The sequence below is a fragment of the Pseudophryne corroboree genome, chromosome 3, assembly GCF_028390025.1.
Source record: "Pseudophryne corroboree isolate aPseCor3 chromosome 3, aPseCor3.hap2, whole genome shotgun sequence".
Taxonomy (NCBI): Eukaryota; Metazoa; Chordata; class Amphibia; order Anura; family Myobatrachidae; genus Pseudophryne; species Pseudophryne corroboree.
Window position 1 is genome coordinate 283,775,025 of NC_086446.1, and position 22,335 is coordinate 283,797,359.

The following is a 22,335-nucleotide window of genomic DNA, read 5'->3' on the forward strand; positions in this document are numbered from 1 at the left end:
GAAATAAGACTCCTAGAGGGGTTCCTGTTGGCCCATTACATCCACTCTCTATTCCATCTAAGCCATGGACCCACATTTCAATGGATTTTGTGGTGGACTTGCCCAAATCCTCGGGGATGACAGCCATCTGGGTTGTCGTTGACAGGTTTTCGATGATGGCGCACTTCGTTCCATTGGTTGGGCTGCCATCGGCCAGACGCCTGTCTGAATTATTTATGCTGCATGTTGTGCGCCTCCACGGGTTGCCACTTGATGTGGTCTCTGACCGCGGATCCCAGTTTGTGGCCAAATTCTGGAGGACATTTTGTTCCGATCTCCAGATTTCTGTCAGCTTGTCGTCAGGCTACCATCCGCAGTCTAATGGGCAGACTGAAAGGGTGAACCAGTCCTTGGAGCAGTTCCTCAGGTGTTATGTCTCCAAGTGTCAGACTGACTGGGTTGCTCATCTGTCCATGGCGGAGTTTGCCTATAACAACGCGGCTCACTCTGCTACCGGGATCTCTCCCTTCCTTTGTGTGTATGGGCATCATCCTAAGGCCAATTCTTTTGACCCCCAGGACTCCATGCCTGGTGGTTCCTCTGTGGTTTCGGTCCTTAGAGGTATTTGGAGGAAAGTGAAGAAAGCCCTTGTGTCTGTGTCATTAGTGACCAAAAGGGTTTTTGATAAGCGGAAAAGACCCTGCAGCTTCAAATTAGGAGACTTCGTCTGGTTGTCTACCAAGAATTTGAAGTTGAGACAGCCATCTCATAAGTTAGGCCCCCGGTTCATCGGTCCTTATAAGATCACTAGGGTTATCAATCCGGTGGCATTTCAGTTAGATCTACCCCGTTCTTTGGGTATCAATAAAACATTTAATTGTTCCCTTTTAAAACGGGCGATTAGTAATCCTTCTTCCAGTGGAAGACCTTCCCCTCTTCTGATACGTGGCCAGAGGGAGTTTGTTGTTGAAAGGATTCTTGACTCCAAGATGGTTCGGGGTCGGCTGTCATTTTTGGTGCACTGGAAGGGGTATGGCCTGGAGGAGCGGTCGTGGGTGCGCAGTTGTGATCTTCCTGCCCCCAGACTGTTACGCTCTTTCTTCTCGCAGTTCCCCGATAAACCCGGTGGTAGGGGTTCTTTGACCCCTCGTCAGCGGGGGGGTACTGTTAGGGTCTCCTGCTCTGTGCTGCCACGTAGTCATGGCAACCGGGAGACAAGTGCTAGCGGAGTAACCTGAGCGTAGCTGATACTCCGGTTCGGGTCTTTTGCTGTGCAGTGGTTACAGGCTCTGTGCACGGCAGGGGATCCGGTGCTGGTTTTTGTGCTCACAGTCTGTGAGGTCTGAGTGGGGCGTGGACAGCACCTGCTATATAAACCCTCTTCTCAGGTTAGGCAGATGCTGCTGAATCTTTGTTGGTTAGTCAGTTCCTGAAAGCTAGCTAGTACAGGTTGAGTCTCCCTTATCCAAAATGCTTGGGACCAGAGGTATTTTGGATATGGGATTTTTCCGTATTTTGGAATAATCGCATACCATAATGAGATATCATGGTGATGGGACCTAAATCTAAGCACAGAATGCATTTATGTTACATATACACCTTATACACACAGCCTGAAGGTAATTTTAGCCAATATTTTTTATAACTTTGTACATTAAACAAAGTGTGTCTACATTCACACAATTCATTTGTGTTTCATATACACCTTATACACACAGCCTGAAGGTCATTTAATAAAATATTTTTAATAACTTTGTGTATTAAACAAAGTTTGTGTACATTGAGTCATCAAAAAACAAAGGTTTCACTATCTCACTCTCACTCAAAAAAGTCTGTATTTCGGAATATTCCGTATTTCGGAATATTTGGATATGGGATACTCAACCTGTACTGTGTAAACTTTGTATTTGTTTGTTGCTTTCTGCAAATAGGCCTTGGGATTTGGTATTACACTCTGCCAATCCAGACCTAGCAGTAAGACTGGAGTCAGTCATTTAACCTGCTGGGGTTCTTTTGCTACTCTGTGAACCTAGCAGGTTTGCGGCTGTATTCTCAGACTTGCCTGCCAAAATCCTTTCTCACTGTGCAAGGTGTTCAGGTGTCAGTTTAGTGGCAGTAAGCTGAACCAGTGCACTGCAAGTGAGGACTAGGATTGTGGAGACTCTCCTTGTATCTATTATTCCATCTCTGACCAAGGAGTTTACTGCCACACCCGTTGGTAACCCTTTAAGGTTTTGCTGTTGCCCTTAGCAACAGCATTTCGGGTTCTCTACATATTAAATCACAACATCTCGCTTCTTTCCATCTGAGCATTCCTAATACTAGGGAGACACCCAGTTTCTTAGCCTTTGGGCCAGGGCCGGTGCTAGGGTGTTCGGCGCCCCCCTGCAAACTATAAAATTGCGCCCTCCCATATTCCGTTGGCGTGCGCCGGGAAAAGGGGTGTGGTCTCACAACTAAGGGGCATGGCCACACAATAGTACCCCCATTTAAAATTACGCCACAATGTAGCACAATCTTATTAATCTTATACGTAATGCCCCACCCGTAGTAGTAGCGTCCTTATATGTAATGCACCCCAGTAGTAGTAGCATCCTTATACATAATGCACTCACAGTAGTAGTAGCATCCTTATACATAATGCCCCCCAGTAGTAGTAGCATCCTTATACGTAGTGCCCCCCCAGTAGTAGTAGCATCCTTATACGTAATGCCCCCCCAGTAGTAGTAGCATCCTTATACATAATGCACCCAGAGTAGTAGTAGCATCCTTATACGTAGTGCACCCCCAGTAGTAGATGCGTCCTTATATACGTAATGCCCCCCCCAGTAGTAGAAGCGTCCTTATACGTAGTGCACCCCCAGTAGTAGACGCGTCCTTATATACGTAATGCCCCCCCCCAGTAGAAGCGTCCTTATACGTAGTGCACCCCCAGTAGTAGAAGGTCCTTGTACGTAATTCCCCCCTAGTTGTAGTAGCGTCCTTATACGTAATGCCCCCTCCCCACAGTACTAGTAGCGTCCTTATACGTAATGGTCCCCCCAGTAGTAGCATCTTTACATGTAATGCCCCCCCCCCCTGTAGTAGTAGCGTCCTTATGCATAATGCCCCACCAGTAGTAGCATCCTTATACGTAATGCCCCTCTAGTAGTGGTAGCATTGTTATACGTAATGCCCCCCGAGTAATAGTAGCGTCCTTATATATAATGCCCCCAAGTAGTAGTAGCGTTCTTATACGTAATGCTCCCCCCAGCAGTAGTAGCGTCCTTATACGTAGTGCACCCCCAGTAGTAAAAGCGTCCTTATACGTAATTCCCCATAATAGTAGTATCGTCCATATACGTAATGCCCCACAGTAGTAGTAGCGTCCTTATACATAATGCACCCCCAGTAGAAGCCTCCTTATATGCAATTCCCCCGTAGTACTAGTAGCGTCCTTATAAGTAATGCCCCCCCCAGCAGTAGTAGCGTTGTTACGCGTAATGCCCCCCCTGTAGTAGCGTCCTTATACGTAATGCACCCTCCCAGTAGTAGTAGCGTCCTTGCATGTAATGGCCTCCCCCAGTAGTAGCGTCATTATACGTAATGCCCCCCTCCCCAGTACTAGCGTCCATAAAGTGCGCGTACGCAGACATACCTCACACACACAATTCACACATATATACACACACATACACACCCACCCACCATATGCACACATACACACTCACCATACACACACACACCACTTACCTAAGCCAGTCTCCCTCTGTACTGCAGCCTGGTCAGTGTAGCTCCGCCCCTTCTGTCCCGTTTAGCCCCGCCCCTTTCGGGCCGTTTAGCTCCGCCCCCTTCTGTCCCGTACTCAGCCGCTGTCACACGGGGAGGGGAGGCAGGAGGTTTTTGATTCTGCAGGCGCTGCTGCCAGTGACTGTCATACAGTGACAGACACAGCAGCAGCAGCAGCAGGGGGGCCAGGACGGCGCAGCAGTGAAGGGATTCAGAGCAGGGAAAGCGCCTCTCTGTCCCAGCGCCTCCCTGCACTGCATCCCTTCGCTGAGCGGGTAGCGCCGGGCCTGCTTTGGGCTTCTCTGTTCCCTTTGTGTTTATTTTGTTACCCTATCACCTTCTATGTATGTAATGTCATATTCCCCAGTCTGTCTGTGAGTTCATTTGTTTTGCATCCCTCTCTGTTCAGACACCAGTACATTCCTGCTAGCACTGGTGTGCATAACAAATACATTGGGACCGTCTGTATCTATCGCTTGAGAAATTTGGTTTCCCTGACAGATTCGTTAATATTCTGAACCTGTTATATTCTTATTCAAATTCTAAGATTCTATGTAATGGCTAACTTTCTGAATCTTTTCAAATTTATAAGGGGACGAGACAAGGATGTCCACTCTCACCGTTACTCTTTGCAGTAGCCCTAGAACCACTTGCAATAGCCCTCAGACAATCGCCCCTATATCATGGTAGGAGGAGTAGACTTGCGTCTTTCTCTATTTGCTGATGACGTGTTATTGTTTATGTCACACCCCAATTATTCTTTACCCATTATCTTAGATATTATAACACAGTTCGGCTCTTTTCCTGGATATAAAATAAACATAAATAAATTAGAAATGTTGTAGTTGGGCACCGACACATCACATGACATGTCATCAGCATTACTCAAGGAAATTAAAGTGGTGAAATCCAAATTTAAATATTTAGGAATTAATATTCCGACCCATTTATCTCACCTATACTCATATAATTTTACTCCACTGATAAACTCAATTGTCACTTTATTAGAGAGTTGGAATGCATTACCTTTGTCCCTAATGGGAAGGATAGCAGTATTGAAATCTGTCATTTTTCCGAAGCTATTTTATACGATGCAGATGCTCCCAATTTCCATCTCTACCCAGGATATTAAAAAATTATACAGAGAATTTCAAAAATTTATCTGGAAAAATGGATGCTCTAGAATTTCCAGAGCCAAATTACACATGTTGCGCTTGGATGGTGTCCTTGGACTTCCAGACCTACTGAAATTCACATATTCTATATTTTTCCATTATATTGCAGATTGGTTACTGGAAAGGGATACCTACTCTGTGTATGCCTTAGATTGTGCTACTTGTGCCCCGTTCTCCCCAGGTGCCTTGCTACATATCCCGAAAAAGCTTCTCCCATCTTCTGTACTTAATAATATTTTCTTTAGAGACACCTACCATACTTGGTGGGGGATCAGTACGAAATCCCGCCGGACGGTATCCCGGCGGTCAGAATCACGACACCGGAATCCCAACTGTCACAATGCCGACAGGGGGGCGAGCGCAATGCAGCCCCTTGCGGGCACGCTGCGCATGCCACGCTGCGGGCACCGTGCCTCACTTCGCTCGGTACACTAATTTATTCTCCCTCTATGGGTGTCGTGGACACCCACAGAGGGGGAATATGTCGGTATTGTGCCGGTTGGGATTCCGGTGTCGGTATTCCAACCGTCGGGATTCTGTGCAGCGGTATCTTGACCGCATCCCCTTGGTGGGCCCTTAATAAATTGTTCAAGAGAAACCCTTGCCGCACTGACGTGATGGGGCAACCCTTTTAAACCAGGGCTATAAAATCTAACTTACCTTAGACTGAAGACAAAGAGCACCAGAAACACTGCTGACGTTTTTGACCCTGGAGGCAAGATTCTTTCTTTTTCTGTATTGCAAGCTATATGTATATATATATATATATATATATATACAAATATATAGATATACATATATATATATATATATATATATATATATATATATACAAATATAATCTAAGTAATCATCATTTTTTTTTTCATACCTTCAGATTAAGCACTACATGGTGTCGCTTCCTAATGCCTTGTCTTCTCCTGAAGAAGACAATGTTCTGATATCTTTGTTGTCTTTCATTAAACAAATTAAATATAAAACTAGATTCCTTTATCAAGATTTAGTAAAATTTAACTCCCCCAGACTGTGGACTCATGTCACTGCGTTATGGAAGAATGATGTTCCTTCCTTACATAATGAACCTATCTTGTTTAAAAACCATGAGACTGCAGACTTTACAAGAAACCCATGTGAAATTCATTCATAGAGCTTACATTTCGTAGGCTCAGCGCAAACACTTTGTACCCGCCGAAACAGTGCAAGGCCTCATCGGCTACCTTCTTTCATAATGTGTGGTCTTGTGGAACAATTAAAAAGCTTTGGAACAAGATTATTTCATATATTAATACCACATTTAGTTTAATGTGTCATTAGATCCTGCAGCATTGTTGTTTGCTAATTTAAAAAAACTGGGCTCTAGGTGCTGATACCACCAAGCTCAGCCCTTTCTTAATTGTACTGGTCACTATTGCCAAAAAAGTAATACTGACACAGTGGATACACCGTTCACCACCCAGATTATATATGGTCCACCGCATGCTTCGTAAAACCATGTATTTAGACAGATACTCCACGCTCCCTAATGTTGAAAAAGTTATTAAAACCTTTCACCGTAAATGGGGCTCCTTTATTGATACACTGCCAGATTATACCAAAGAACAGATTTTTAAAATATTTGAAAATACGGAATAGCAGATTGAACACACCACACCCAAATCTAAAGGTGTGTACACACAGTGAGATTTTTTCTTGAGATTTTGACTATATAGTCAAAATCGCAAGAAAAGTTAGTGCAAATCGCAAGGTGAAAGTCACCTTGCGATCCCAAAGCGCGGCCCCGCCAGGTCGGCATCGCAAGAAAAGATAGACTGTGCAGGCAAGTCAATCCTTGCTAGATCGGTGTACTATCTAGTTCATCTCACATGTCAATGACATCTCACATAAGCCAAAATCTCACATAAGCCAAAATCGTAAGCACACATAGTCCATATCTCAAGAAAAGTTAGTCAAAATCTGTCCTATCTGGGCTCCGGGGAGTTCAAGGGAAATCGCAAGTAAAAATCGAACATAGCAAGGATCTCACCGTGTGTACACACCCTAACTCTTTCTGCACATGTTAAATCTGCCTCCCCTGCAGTGCACATGGGCCCTCATTCCGAGTTGTTCGCTCGTTGCCGAGTTTCGCTATATTGCGATTAGTCGCTTACTGCGCATGGTTCGCAGAGCGCATGCGGGTAGTTATTTTACTCAAAAGTTAGGTATTTTACTCACGGCATAACAAGGATTTTTCATCGTTCTGGTGATCGGAGTGTGATTGACAGGAAGTGGGTGTTTCTGGGCGGAAACAGGCCGTTTTATGGGTGTGTGCGGAAAAACGCTGCAGTTTCTGGGAAAAACGCGGGAGTGGCTGGAGAAACGGTTGAGTGTCTGGGCGAACGCTGGGTGTGTTTGCGACGTCAAACCAGGAACGAAACTGACTGAACTGATCGCAGTGGCAGAGTAAGTCCCGAGCTACTCAGAAACTGCAAAGAAATTTCTATTCACAATTATGCAAATCTTTCATTCGCAATTCTGCTAAGCTAAGATACACTCCCAGAGGGCGGCGGCTTAGCATGTGCAATGCTGCTAAAAGCAGCTAGCAAGCGAACAACTCGGAATGAGGGCCATGGTTTTGCCCAACTGCAAAAAAAATTCCTGCTGCGATCAACTTGGAATTACCCCCATTGTCTAACTACTTTAATAACAGCGCTAATGTATTATGCAAATATGATGCCTATGTGCAAAACATTTTCCCCTCTTCCCCTCGTTCCCTTCTTCTGTGTTTACCCTTGTTGTCTGTGTTTTCTTTTCCAATTTCTTTTAATGTGATAACTTAGTTGATATTTTACATTACTGAATACTGTTCTTTTATTGATACGTACATTGTATTTTTGCCAACTATTCCTATATCTTCCTTTGCCAATTATTCCTACTCTTTCAACACACTTGTAGTATTAATGGAGATGCTGATTTAGTTGATTATATCATACCTGGACGAACTTTGGACCGGAGCTGCAGATCCCTATTGATATTCTATGTGAACATTAAGTAATGGGATTGTGTGTCTCAATCTCTGACTTTATATGACAGTCATTTTTGTCAACTCTTTTTTTTTTTCTCTCCACTTATCCACTCAATGATTTTACATTGTAATGATTTTATTGATGGCAACTGTACAACATTTATTGCGTTTTAATACTTTGAGTATACTTTTTGTAAAAATCAAAAAACCCAATAAAAAGATTTTGGAAAAAAAATGCTTGTCATGAACTTGCTGCAGATGACGTAAAATCGTGGAGGTTCCTAAGTGCTTTACATCTCTACTTACTGTGGTTCCACAAAGGCTATAAATGGCTTGACAAAAGTTGTCAGGAGTTGGGTGAAAATAATTTCACACATAAGAGGTGGATTTGTTGGTCCTATGCCCAGGCATGACAATGGCCTTCTTCTTATCATGGCCAAGAGATGCTTCCACTAGTGCCTGACTAACACAAACAACATCCTCCTCCTCAGCATCCTCATTAGTACCAGTGTCAGCTACACAAATCTCCACCTCATTCTCTTGCAATTCCTTGGTGGCATCCTCAATCTCTATGTCATCAGCAACATTTATGCTGCTCATACCCACATATGCAGAAACGGGGGAAGGTGGCTTCTCTGAAAGGTTAGGCTCACACATAGGACTTGAGGACACACTTAGACTCTTCTCAGGGATTTGTGAAATTTTGTTTTTTAATGCACAGTTTGTTTTACTGCATTAGTGGTTTTTAGTTTTTTTTTTACACCTCTTCTAGACTCTTCATGAGAAGCAGATGAAGATGCCTGAGTCTTTCCTTGCCACTGCGTGTGGTGAATGGTATGTTACCAATTTTATGGTTTTCTGCAGGAACAAACTTTCTCTTTATTGGAGCCTAAGGTGTTTTGTTCATTACCACTGTAAACCCTCTATGCCATTGAGCATCAGCGTTAGTAAATGATGTTAAAGGACTAATATCAGCATCATGATTAGTGGTAGCAGTTGGATTGCTAGTATTTGGTTCTCTAAACTGATTGTTATCCATTTTTCAATTCACAGATCATCGTGTGGAGTCAGACTGCTTTTACACACATGCACTGGGGTACTACGATGTACTGGGATGCAGTACACAGTACAAACAATTTTTCGTTTTTTAAACTAGCAGCTTGGCCCACACAGGGGCTAATTCAGGTTGGATTGCAAATAGCGATCCAACCGGAATTTTTACGATTGCCGTGCAGTCGCATTCACGGGGCCTGTCATACGCATGCGCCTGCATTTACTGCGAGCGCCCCACAGAAAATACAAATGCCTATGCCTGTCAATCAGGCAGAGGCATTCGTGGGGTGGGATGGGGGTGGCAATGGAGAAACACGGGCTGTGCCAGTCAAACGGTGGGCATGATCAGGACGGCTGCATGATGTCACAGGCAGCCACTGCGATCACAGAAATGGCGGCTGGCCTTCTGTGGGTTCAGCCAGGCTGCACTTGCAGCAGGCTACCCTATTTTTAGCAATCATGCTGAAATTGCAGTGCAACTGCAATTGTAGCGTGCTTAAGGGGGGGACCGCAGTTAGCATGCTGGGTGGCCTTGCCCTGCGATGGGGGCCCCCCAGCATGCAATAAAAATGATTGCAAATTCTGCTACTTAGCAGAAGTTGCAATCCTTACTGAATCAGGTCCACTGCGTGGAGTCAGACCGCTTTTACACACATGCAGTGCTACTACGGTGTACTGGGGTGCAGTGAGCAGTATAAACAAATAATACAAAACATTCATTTTTTTAACAATAATATGGAGTTACAATGTGAACGCAGAGGGTGGGGCCTGCGTAGTCAGTGCAGTACCACTGTGATGGACTTAGGGGACTGGACACAGTGACAGCACCACAGCCCCTTAGATGGACAGTGACAGCACCACAACCCCCTAGCTGGACACAATGGGGGTCATTCAGACCTGATCACACACTAGCTTTTTATGCAGGGGTGCGATCGGGTCTGAACTGCGAATGTGTATGCTACGCAATGCGCAGGCGCGTCGGCCACCGGCGACGCGGATCACCTGACAGCGACTAATTTAATGAAGAAAGCAATCACAATGGCGATCGCAAGAAAATTGACAGGAAGAGGCCATTTGTGGGTGTCAACTGACTGTTTTTGAGTGTCCGGGAGAACGCAGGCATGTCCAGCCGTTTTAAGGGAGGGTTCCTGACGTAAGCTCCAGGCCTGATCGTCGCAGTGGCTGAGTAAGTACTGAGCTGAGCAGAGACTGCACAAACTTATGTTTGAGCAGCTCTCTGCACATTCATTCGCACCCCTGCACAGCGAATGCCCCCTCCCCTTGTAGGCGGCGACTACCTGGTCGCAGCAGTGCAAAAATCTCCTGCTTGCAACAAGGTCTGAATTAGGCCCTATGACTGACAGCTGCTTAGATAGACACACTGACTGACAGCCCCTTAGATGTACACTACACACTGACTGACTGACAGCCCCTTAGATGGACACTCTAACAGCCCCTTAGATGTACACTACACACTGACTGACTGACAGCCCCTTAGATGTACACTACACACTGACTGACTGACAGCCCCTTAGATGTACACTACACACTGACTGACAGCCCCTTAGATATACACTCTGACTGACAGCCCTGGGCCCTTAGATGGACTCTCTAACTGACAGCCCAACATCGCAGAGCACAGCGCAGCATGGGAGCGTGCAGTGAAATGGCACCGAGTCCCGGCCACTGTACCTTATATGCACTCCAAGTCCTGCGAGAATCCGGCGCGGGGCGATGACGTTCGGCCTCACTTGGACATTTCGAGCCTGTCGAGAAATCCCCAAGCCAGGCTCGGACGCGGCTCGGATCACCCTGTTCGGAGCGGTCTGGATTCAAGGTAATCCAGATTGCTCATCTCTACTTAAAACGCCAATGAGCATTCATGCCAAGAAAATTGATACTCTGCCCAAACACAGAACAAAAATAGGTACTGAGAATTGCAGACAGAACAAGGAGGTGTACTATGCATCTGTCCATACACAGAACAACAACAGATATGTTGATATGAAGAATTAGAAACAGAAGAATAAGTGGTACTGGGCTGCTATCCACACCTACAGTACAGGCTCAAAAAATACTGAGAATGATTTAGAATAAAATAAATCCTACTGTCCATCTCTCCATATGTATAGAATCAGGTTGTGTACTGAGAATGGGACGTACCCTATAAATTAAATGGTACTACACAATGGTCATACAGAATGATGGGCCTAATTCAGAGTTGATCGCAGCAGCAAATTTGTTAGCAGTTAGGCGGAACCATGGTTGTCATTCCGAATTGTTCGCTCGTTGTCGATCTTCGCTATGCTGCGATTTGTTACTAAATGCGCATGGTACGCGCATGCGCTAAATAATTTAACACAAAACTTAGTAGATTTGCTGGTGTTCGTGCGACGCTTTTCAGTCGCACTGCTGATCTGTAAATGATTGACAGGAAAGGGGCGTTTCTGGGTGGTAACTGAGCGTTTTCCGGGAGTGTGCTAAAAAACGCAGGCGTGTCAGAGAAAAACGCGGGAGTGTCTGGAGAAACGGGGTAGTGGCTGGCCGAACGCAGGGCGTGTTTGTGAGGTCAAACCAGGAACTAAACGGACTGAGCTGATCGCAATCTAGGAGTAGGTCTGGAGCTACTCAGAAACTGCTAAGAATTATTTAGTAGCAATTCTGCTAATCTTTCGTTCGCTATTCTGCTAAACTAAGATACACTCCCAGAGGGCGGCGGCCTAGCGTTTGCAATGCTGCTAAAAGCAGCTAGCGAGCGAACAACTCGGAATAAGGGTCCATGTGCACTGCAGGGGTGGGGGGGGGGGCAGATATAACATGTGCAGAGAGAGTTAGATTTGGGTGTGGTGTGTTCAAACTGAAATCTAAATTGCAGTGTGAAAATAAAGCAGCCATTATTTACCCTGCACAGAAACAATATAACCCACCCAAATCTAACTCTCTCTGCAAATGTTATATATGCCACACCAGCAGTGCACATGGGGCCTAATTCAGACTTGATCGCTCGCTAGGGGTTTTTTGCACTGCTGCAAGCAGATAGTCGCCGCCCATAGGGGAGTGTATTTTTGCTTTGCAAGTGTGCGAACGCATGTGCAGCCGAGCAGAACAAAAAAGTTTTGTGCAGTTTCTGAGTTGCCCAGGACTTACTCAGCCGCTGCGATCACTTCAGCCTATCCGGGGACGGAACTGACGTGAGACACCCGCCCTGCAAACGCTTGGACATGCCTGCATTTTTCCAACCACTCCCAGAAAATGGTCAGTTGCCACCCACAAAAGCCTTCTTCCTGTCAATCCCCTTGCGATCGGCTGTGCGAATGGATTCTTCATACAATCCACTGCACAGCAACGATCCGCTTTGTATCCGTGCAACGCACCTGCGCATTGCGTTGCATACGTATGCGCAGTTCTGACCTGATGGCAGCGCAACAAAAAATCCTAGCGTGCGATCAGGTCTGAATGACCCCCTAGGTTTTGCCCAACTGCTAACAAATATGCTGCTGCGATCAACTCTGAATTACCCCTGATATCACATAGTGATAATTGCACCCAGTTGATATCCCAGCAGACAGGATGCTGACTGTCACTATACCAGCAGCGAGGCAGTGAGTCCCCCCACACTTCAGGCCCGGTGGCTCACTTCGCTCACCACAGGTTATGTTCCCACTCGGTTGGTGGCATGGATCCACCAACCGAGTGGGAATACCCTGCGTTTGTCGGGATTCCGGTTGGCAGCATTTCACCGGCTGTCTGGATTCCGGTGTCAGTCTCCTGAACACCGGGATCCCGACAGCCAGTATATTGTATAACGCCATGCTCTGTCTTGGAATGAGGTAAAATTATATTTTTGTTAATACAAATAAATGTAAAAAAATTAAATAACACACTGGAGCATGTGAATTTTCAAGAATTTGCAAATACTGATTTTTATTTTGTCTGCTACATGTGTGGAGTGGCAGATTTGCCAGTATACTGGTTTGTTCACATTCTTTTTTTTATCAGTCTTCCTGGTTCTAGAAAGTTTTGTTTGTGAAAGTTCAGGTGATCAGGAAGTGAACAGAAAATAACTGCACTGATAGAAGTCAGGGAGCAGCAGAAGGCAGTCACAATGTACAGCATGCTCGCAGACAGGTGATCAGTACCCGGCAGGTAAGGCTTGCACTGACCTTAACAAGAATGGAGGCCTTTTTTAGGGAGTACCTGAGCTGGATAGGGTGCCTGTGGGACAAAATCTGGCCTCCTTCTCAGTCAAGCAGGCAACCAACTGTGTCCACTATACACCATCCTGCATCTGTCAGTCTGCCAAGTATCGACATAGTGACTGTTCTCTATGACTTCAATGCCAGAGACATAAACGAATTGAGTGTGCAAGAAGGAGAGGAACTTTGCAAAGTCAGAGACGATGGAGATTATATCATGGCAAGGAAAATGACAGGAACCATGGATATGGGGCTCGTTCCGGCAAACTATGTGGCTCTATCAAGTTTCTCCGCCAGTCCCGCAATCTCCACCATTTCCAGCCTTCTAGTCAGTGACAGTCTTCAAAACCATTACATTATGCACCATGAGCCGTAAGTACCCAATTTATTGACACTTCTAAACTGTGATACATTTTTGGTGTAACTGCGCACATTATTGCCTATGAAAGATGACTTTGAATGGATGTTTTGGCCATGTTTGTAAAGTAGTGCCCTATTGTTATTCCTATGTATTCCACCCCGCATTTTTAGTAGAGATGAGCGGGTTCGGTTTCTCTGAATCCGAACCCGCACGAACTTCATGTTTTTTTTCACGGGTCCGAGCGACTCGGATCTTCCCGCCTTGCTCGGTTAACCCGAGTGCGCCCGAACGTCATCATGACGCTGTCGGATTCTCGCGAGGCTCGGATTCTATCGCGAGACTCGGATTCTATATAAGGAGCCGCGCGTCGCCGCCATTTTCACACGTGCATTGAGATTGATAGGGAGAGGACGTGGCTGGCGTCCTCTCCGTTTAGAATAGATTAGAGAGACACTTGATTTACTAATTTTGGGGAGCATTAGGAGTACTCAGTACAGTGCAGAGTTTTGCTGATAGTGACCACCAGTTTTATTTATAATCCGTTCTCTGCCTGAAAAAAGCGATACACAGCACACAGTGACTCAGTCACATACCATATCTGTGTGCACTGCTCAGGCTCAGGCCAGTGTGCTGCATCATCTATTATCTATATATAATATTATATATATCTGATTATCTGTCTGACTGCTCAGCTCACACAGCTTATAATTGTGGGGGAGACTGGGGAGCACTACTGCAGTGCCAGTTATAGGTTATAGCAGGAGCCAGGAGTACATAATATATTATATAGTGAGTGACCACCAGACACACAGTGCAGTTTATTTAATATATCCGTTCTCTGCCTGAAAAAAGCGATACACACAGTGACTCAGTCAGTCACATACCATATCTGTGTGCACTGCTCAGGTTCAGGCCAGTGTGCTGCATCATCTATATATATTATATATCTGTCTGACTGCTCAGCTCACACAGCTTATAATTGTGGGGGAGACTGGGGAGCACTACTGCAGTGCCAGTTATAGGTTATAGCAGGAGCCAGGAGTACATAATATTATATTAAAACAGTGCACACTTTTGCTGCAGGAGTGCCACTGCCAGTGTGACTAGTGACCAGTGACCTGACCACCAGTATATATAATATTAGTAGTATACTATCTCTTTATCAACCAGTCTATATTAGCAGCAGACACAGTACAGTGCGGTAGTTCACGGCTGTGGCTACCTCTGTGTCGGCACTCGGCAGCCCGTCCATAATTGTATATACCACCTAACCGTGGTTTTTTTTTCTTTCTTTATACATACATACTAGTTACGAGTATACTATCTCTTTATCAACCAGTCTATATTAGCAGCAGACACAGTACAGTGCGGTAGTTCACGGCTGTGGCTACCTCTGTGTCGGCACTCGGCAGCCCGTCCATAATTGTATATACCACCTAACCGTGGTTTTTTTTTCTTTCTTTATACATACATACTAGTTACGAGTATACTATCTCTTTATCAACCAGTCTATATATTAGCAGCAGACACAGTACAGTGCGGTAGTTCACGGCTGTGGCTACCTCTGTGTCGGCACTCGGCAGCCCGTCCATAATTGTATATACCACCTAACCGTGGTTTTTTTTTCTTTCTTTATACATACATACTAGTTACGAGTATACTATCTCTTTATCAACCAGTCTATATATTAGCAGCAGACACAGTACAGTGCGGTAGTTCACGGCTGTGGCTACCTCTGTGTCGGCACTCGGCAGCCCGTCCATAATTGTATATACCACCTAACCGTGGTTTTTTTTTCTTTCTTTATACATACATACTAGTTACGAGTATACTATCTCTTTATCAACCAGTCTATATATTAGCAGCAGACACAGTACAGTGCGGTAGTTCACGGCTGTGGCTACCTCTGTGTCGGCACTCGGCAGCCCGTCCATAATTGTATATACCACCTAACCGTGGTTTTTTTTTCTTTCTTTATACATACATACTAGTTACGAGTATACTATCTCTTTATCAACCAGTCTATATATTAGCAGCAGACACAGTACAGTGCGGTAGTTCACGGCTGTGGCTACCTCTGTGTCGGCACTCGGCAGCCCGTCCATAATTGTATATACCACCTAACCGTGGTTTTTTTTTCTTTCTTTATACATACATACATACTAGTTACGAGTATACTATCTCTTTATCAACCAGTCTATATATTAGCAGCAGACACAGTACAGTGCGGTAGTTCACGGCTGTGGCTACCTCTGTGTCGGTACTCGGCAGCCCGTCCATAATTGTATATACCACCTAACCGTGGTTTTTTTTTCTTTCTTTATACATACATACTAGTTACGAGTATACTATCTCTTTATCAACCAGTCTATATATTAGCAGCAGACACAGTACAGTGCGGTAGTTCACGGCTGTGGCTACCTCTGTGTCGGCACTCGGCAGCCCGTCCATAATTGTATATACCACCTAACCGTGTTTTTTTTTTCTTTCTTTATACATACATACTAGTTACGAGTATACTATCTCTTTATCAACCAGTCTATATATTAGCAGCAGACACAGTACAGTGCGGTAGTTCACGGCTGTGGCTACCTCTGTGTCGGCACTCGGCAGCCCGTCCATAATTGTATACTAGTATCCAATCCATCCATCTCCATTGTTTACCTGAGGTGCCTTTTAGTTGTGCCTATTAAAATATGGAGAACAAAAATGTTGAGGTTCCAAAATTAGGGAAAGATCAAGATCCACTTCCACCTCGTGCTGAAGCTGCTGCCACTAGTCATGGCCGAGACGATGAAATGCCAGCAACGTCGTCTGCCAAGGCCGATGCCCAATGGCATAGTACAGAGCATGTCAAAACCAAAACACCAAATATCAGTAAAAAAAGGACTCCAAAACCTAAAATAAAATTGTCGGAGGAGAAGCGTAAACTTGCCAATATGCCATTTACCACACGGAGTGGCAAGGAACGGCTGAGGCCCTGGCCTATGTTCATGGCTAGTGGTTCAGCTTCACATGAGGATGGAAGCACTCAGCCTCTCGCTAGAAAACTGAAAAGACTCAAGCTGGCAAAAGCACCGCAAAGAACTGTGCGTTCTTTGAAATCCCAAATCCACAAGGAGAGTCCAATTGTGTCGGTTGCGATGCCTGACCTTCCCAACACTGGACGTGAAGAGCATGCGCCTTCCACCATTTGCACGCCCCCTGCAAGTGCTGGAAGGAGCACCCGCAGTCCAGTTCCTGATAGTCAGATTGAAGATGTCAGTGTTGAAGTACACCAGGATGAGGAGGATATGGGTGTTGCTGGCGCTGGGGAGGAAATTGACCAGGAGGATTCTGATGGTGAGGTGGTTTGTTTAAGTCAGGCACCCGGGGAGACACCTGTTGTCCGTGGGAGGAATATGGCCGTTGACATGCCAGGTGAAAATACCAAAAAAATCAGCTCTTCGGTGTGGAAGTATTTAACCAGAAATGCGGACAACAGGTGTCAAGCCGTGTGTTCCCTTTGTCAAGCTGTAATAAGTAGGGGTAAGGACGTTAACCACCTCGGAACATCCTCCCTTATACGTCACCTGCAGCGCATTCATAATAAGTCAGTGACAAGTTCAAAAACTTTGGGTGACAGCGGAAGCAGTCCACTGACCAGTAAATCCCTTCCTCTTGTAACCAAGCTCACGCAAACCACCCCACCAACTCCCTCAGTGTCAAGTTCCTCCTTCCCCAGGAATGCCAATAGTCCTGCAGGCCATGTCACTGGCAATTCTGACGAGTCCTCTCCTGCCTGGGATTCCTCCGATGCATCCTTGCGTGTAACGCCTACTGCTGCTGGCGCTGCTGTTGTTGCCGCTGGGAGTCGATGGTCATCCCCAGGGCCGTTTCTAGACAATTTGGCTCCCAGTGCGAGATTTCAAAATGCGCCCCACCCCCCCATTGCTATAAAAAAAAATTGCGTGCCCCCCCCCCATATAGCCAGAAAAAAAGCATGCGCGCGCCGGAGGCGCGCGCGCTCCCGACAAGGCTGTGTGGCCTGATTGAAATGGGCGTGGTCTCATTACAGTGGGCGTGGCCTCGTCTGATATCACGCCCACCACAGGGGGAAAAAATAAAAATAAAAAAGTCCCCTTTTTACACATTACACCAGGCAAGTGTCCCCATATTACACAGCGCGGCAGGCAGGTGTCCCCATTTTACAAAGCGCGGCAGGCAGGTGTCCCCATTTTACAAAGTGCGGCAGGCAGGTGTCCCCATTTTACACAGTACGCAGGCAGGTGTCCCCATTTTACACAGTACGCAGGCAGGTGTCCCCATTTTACACAGTACGCTGGCAGGTGTCCCCATTTTACACAGTACGCAGGCACGTGCCCCCATTTTACACAGTACGCAGGCAGGTGTCCCCATTTTACACAGTGCGGCAGGTATCCCCATTTTACACAGTGCGGCAGGTGCCCCCATTTTACACAGTGCGGCAGGTATCCCCATTTTACACAGTGCGGCAGGTGCCCCCATTTTACACAGTGCGGAAGGTGCCCCCATTTTACACAGTGCGGCAGGTGCCCCCATTTTACACAGTGCGGCAGGTATCCCCATTTACACAGTGCGGCAGGTGCCCCCATTTTACACAGTGCGGCAGGTATCCCCATTTTACAGAGTGCGGCAGGTATCCCCATTTTACAGAGTGCGGCAGGTATCCCCATTTTACACAGTGCGGCAGGTGCCCCCATTTTACACAGTGCGGCAGGTATCCCCATTTTACAGAGTGCGGCAGGTATCCCCATTTTACAGAGTGCAGCAGGTATCCCCATTTTACACAGTGCGGCAGGTGCCCCCATTTTACACAGTGCGGCAGGTATCCCCATTTTACAGAGTGCGGCAGGTATCCCCATTTTACACAGTGCGGCAGGTGCCCCCATTTTACACAGTGCGGCAGGTATCCCCATTTTGCAGAGTGCAGCAGGTATCCCCATTTTACACAGTGCGGCAGGTGCCCCCATTTTACACAGTGCGGCAGGTGCCCCCATTTTACACAGTGCGGCAGGTATCCCCATTTTACAGAGTGCGGCAGGTATCCCCATTTTACAGAGTGCAGCAGGTATCCCCATTTTACACAGTGCGGCAGGTATCCCCATTTTACAGAGTGCAGCAGGTATCCCCATTTTACACAGTGCTGCAGGTGCCCCCATTTTACACAGTGCGGCAGGTGCCCCCATTTTACACAGTGCGGCAGGTATCCCCATTTACACAGTGCGGCAGGTGCCCCCATTTTACACAGTGCGGCAGGTATCCCCATTTTACACAGTGCGGCAGGTATCCCCATTTTACAGAGTGCGGCAGGTATCCCCATTTTACAGAGTGCGGCAGGTATCCCCATTTTACAGAGTGCGGCAGGTATCCCCATTTTACAGAGTGCGGCAGGTATCCCCATTTTACACAGTGCGGCAGGTGCCCCCATTTTACACAGTGCGGCAGGTATCCCCATTTTACACAGTGCGGCAGGTATCCCCATTTTGCAGAGTGCAGCAGGTATCCCCATTTTACACAGTGCGGCAGGTGCCCCCATTTTACACAGTGCGGCAGGTATCCCCATTTTACACAGTGCGGCAGGTATCCCCATTTTGCAGAGTGCAGCAGGTATCCCCATTTTACACAGTGCGGCAGGTGCCCCCATTTTACACAGTGCGGCAGGTATCCCCATTTTACACAGTGCGGCAGGTATCCCCATTTTGCAGAGTGCAGCAGGTATCCCCATTTTACACAGTGCGGCAGGTGTCAAGTGGGGGGAGGGAGGGGGAGAGAGAGAGAGAGAAAAAGAATACTTACAACTTGCCGCTCTTCGGGTCCCGCGCGCCGGCCGCCTCCTCTGTAGATGGTTATCTCCAGTACTCCTCTCCTCCCCCCGAGCGCTCCTGCTCGGGGGGCGGGGCTTCGCGGAATGACGCGTTTGCGTCGTGACGTCACGATGCAAACGCGTCATTCCGCGAAGCCCCGCCCCCCGAGCAGGAGCGCTCGGGGGGAGAGAGAGGGAGGAGAGCAGTGGTCACAAAGTGCCGCGGCGGGCGCCCCGTGCGGTTGCACGGCTCGCCCGCCGCTAGAAACGGCACTGGTCATCCCAGAGGGGAAGTCGTAAGCCCACTTGTACTACTTCCAGTAAGCAATTGACTGTTCAACAGTCCTTTGCGAGGAAGATGAAATATCACAGCAGTCATCCTACTGCAAAGCGGATAACTGAGTCCTTGACAACTATGTTGGTGTTAGACGTGCGTCCGGTATCCGCCGTTAGTTCACAGGGAACTAGACAATTTATTGAGGCAGTGTGCCCCCGTTACCAAATACCATCTAGGTTCCACTTCTGTAGGCAGGCGATACCGAGAATGTACACGGACGTCAGAAAAAGACTCACCAGAGTCCTAAAAAATGCAGTTGTACCCAATGTCCACTTAACCACGGACATGTGGACAAGTGGAGCAGGGCAGGGTCAGGACTATATGACTGTGACAGCCCACTGGGTAGATGTATGGACTCCCGCCGCAAGAACAGCAGCGGCGGCACCAGTAGCAGCATCTCGCAAACGCCAACTCTTTCCTAGGCAGGCTACGCTTTGTATCACCGCTTTCCAGAATACGCACACAGCTGAAAACCTCTTACGGCAACTGAGGAAGATCATCGCGGAATGGCTTACCCCAATTGGACTCTCCTGTGGATTTGTGGCATCGGACAACGCCAGCAATATTGTGTGTGCATTAAATATGGGCAAATTCCAGCACGTCCCATGTTTTGCACATACCTTGAATTTGGTGGTGCAGAATTTTTTAAAAAACGACAGGGGCGTGCAAGAGATGCTGTCGGTGGCCAGAAAAATTGCGGGACACTTTCGGCGTACAGGCACCACGTACAGAAGACTGGAGCACCACCAAAAACTACTGAACCTGCCCTGCCATCATCTGAAGCAAGAAGTGGTAACGAGGTGGAATTCAACCCTCTATATGCTTCAGAGGTTGGAGGAGCAGCAAAAGGCCATTCAAGCCTATACAATTGAGCACGATATAGTAGGTGGAATGCACCTGTCTCAAGTGCAGTGGAGAATGATTTCAACGTTGTGCAAGGTTCTGATGCCCTTTGAACTTGCCACACGTGAAGTCAGTTCAGACACTGCCAGCCTGAGTCAGGTCATTCCTCTCATCAGGCTTTTGCAGAAGAAGCTGGAGGCATTGAAGAAGGAGCTAAAAGGGAGCGATTCCGCTAGGCATGTGGGACTTGTGGATGCAGCCCTTAATTCGCTTAACAAGGATTCACGGGTGGTCAATCTGTTGAAATCAGAGCACTACATTTTGGCCACCGTGCTCGATCCTAGATTTAAAGCCTACCTTGGATCTCTCTTTCCGGCAGACACAGGTCTGCTGGGGTTGAAAGACCTGCTGGTGACAAAATTGTCAAGTCAAGCGGAACGCGACCTGTCAACATCTCCTCCTTCACATTCTCCCGCAACTGGGGGTGCGAGGAAAAGGCTCAGAATTCCGAGCCCACCCGCTGGCGGTGATGCAGGGCAGTCTGGAGCGACTGCTGATGCTGACATCTGGTCCGGACTGAAGGACCTGACAACGATTACGGACATGTCGTCTACTGTCACTGCATATGATTCTCTCAACATTGATAGAATGGTGGAGGATTATATGAGTGACCGCATCCAAGTAGGCACGTCACACAGTCCGTACTTATACTGGCAGGAAAAAGAGGCAATTTGGAGGCCCTTGCACAAACTGGCTTTATTCTACCTAAGTTGCCCTCCCACAAGTGTGTACTCCGAAAGAGTGTTTAGTGCCGCCGCTCACCTTGTCAGCAATCGGCGTACGAGGTTACATCCAGAAAATGTGGAGAAGATGATGTTCATTAAAATGAATTATAATCAATTCCTCCGCGGAGACATTGACCAGCAGCAATTGCCTCCACAAAGTACACAGGGAGCTGAGATGGTGGATTCCAGTGGGGACGAATTGATAATCTGTGAGGAGGGGGATGTACACGGTGATATATCGGAGGGTGAAGATGAGGTGGACATCTTGCCTCTGTAGAGCCAGTTTGTGCAAGGAGAGATTAATTGCTTCTTTTTTGGGGGGGGTCCAAACCAACCCGTCATATCAGTCACAGTCGTGTGGCAGACCCTGTCACTGAAATGATGGGTTGGTTAAAGTGTGCATGTCCTGTTTTGTTTATACAACATAAGGGTGGGTGGGAGGGCCCAAGGACAATTCCATCTTGCACCTCTTTTTTCTTTTCTTTTTCTTTGCATCATGTGCTGATTGGGGAGGGTTTTTTGGAAGGGACATCCTGCGTGACACTGCAGTGCCACTCCTAGATGGGCCCGGTGTTTGTGTCGGCCACTAGGGTCGCTAATCTTACTCACACAGTCAGCTACCTCATTGCGCCTCTTTTTTTCTTTGCGTCATGTGCTGTTTGGGGAGGGTTTTTTGGAAGGGACATCCTGCGTGACACTGCAGTGCCACTCCTAGATGGGCCCGGTGTTTGTGTCGGCCACTAGGGTCGCTAATCTTACTCACACAGCTACCTCATTGCGCCTCTTTTTTTCTTTGCGTCATGTGCTGTTTGGGGAGGGTTTTTTGGAAGGGACATCCTGCGTGACACTGCAGTGCCACTCCTAGATGGGCCCGGTGTTTGTGTCGGCCACTAGGGTCGCTAATCTTACTCACACAGCTACCTCATTGCGCCTCTTTTTTTCTTTGCGTCATGTGCTGTTTGGGGAGGGTTTTTTGGAAGGGACATCCTGCGTGACACTGCAGTGCCACTCCT

General features: G+C 47.0%; 1 protein-coding gene across 1 annotated transcript in view; it reads left to right on the plus strand.

Moving 5' to 3' along the window:
• Positions 1-13,027: 13,027 nt before the first annotated feature.
• SRMS (src-related kinase lacking C-terminal regulatory tyrosine and N-terminal myristylation sites) overlaps positions 13,028-22,335 on the plus strand; it is a 44,544-nt gene continuing 35,236 nt past the window's right edge. Inside the window, exon 1 of the mRNA XM_063959221.1 lies at positions 13,028-13,544. Coding sequence (XP_063815291.1) covers positions 13,150-13,544 — 395 coding nt within the window. The 5' untranslated portion in view covers positions 13,028-13,149. The remainder of the gene's footprint in view (positions 13,545-22,335) is intronic.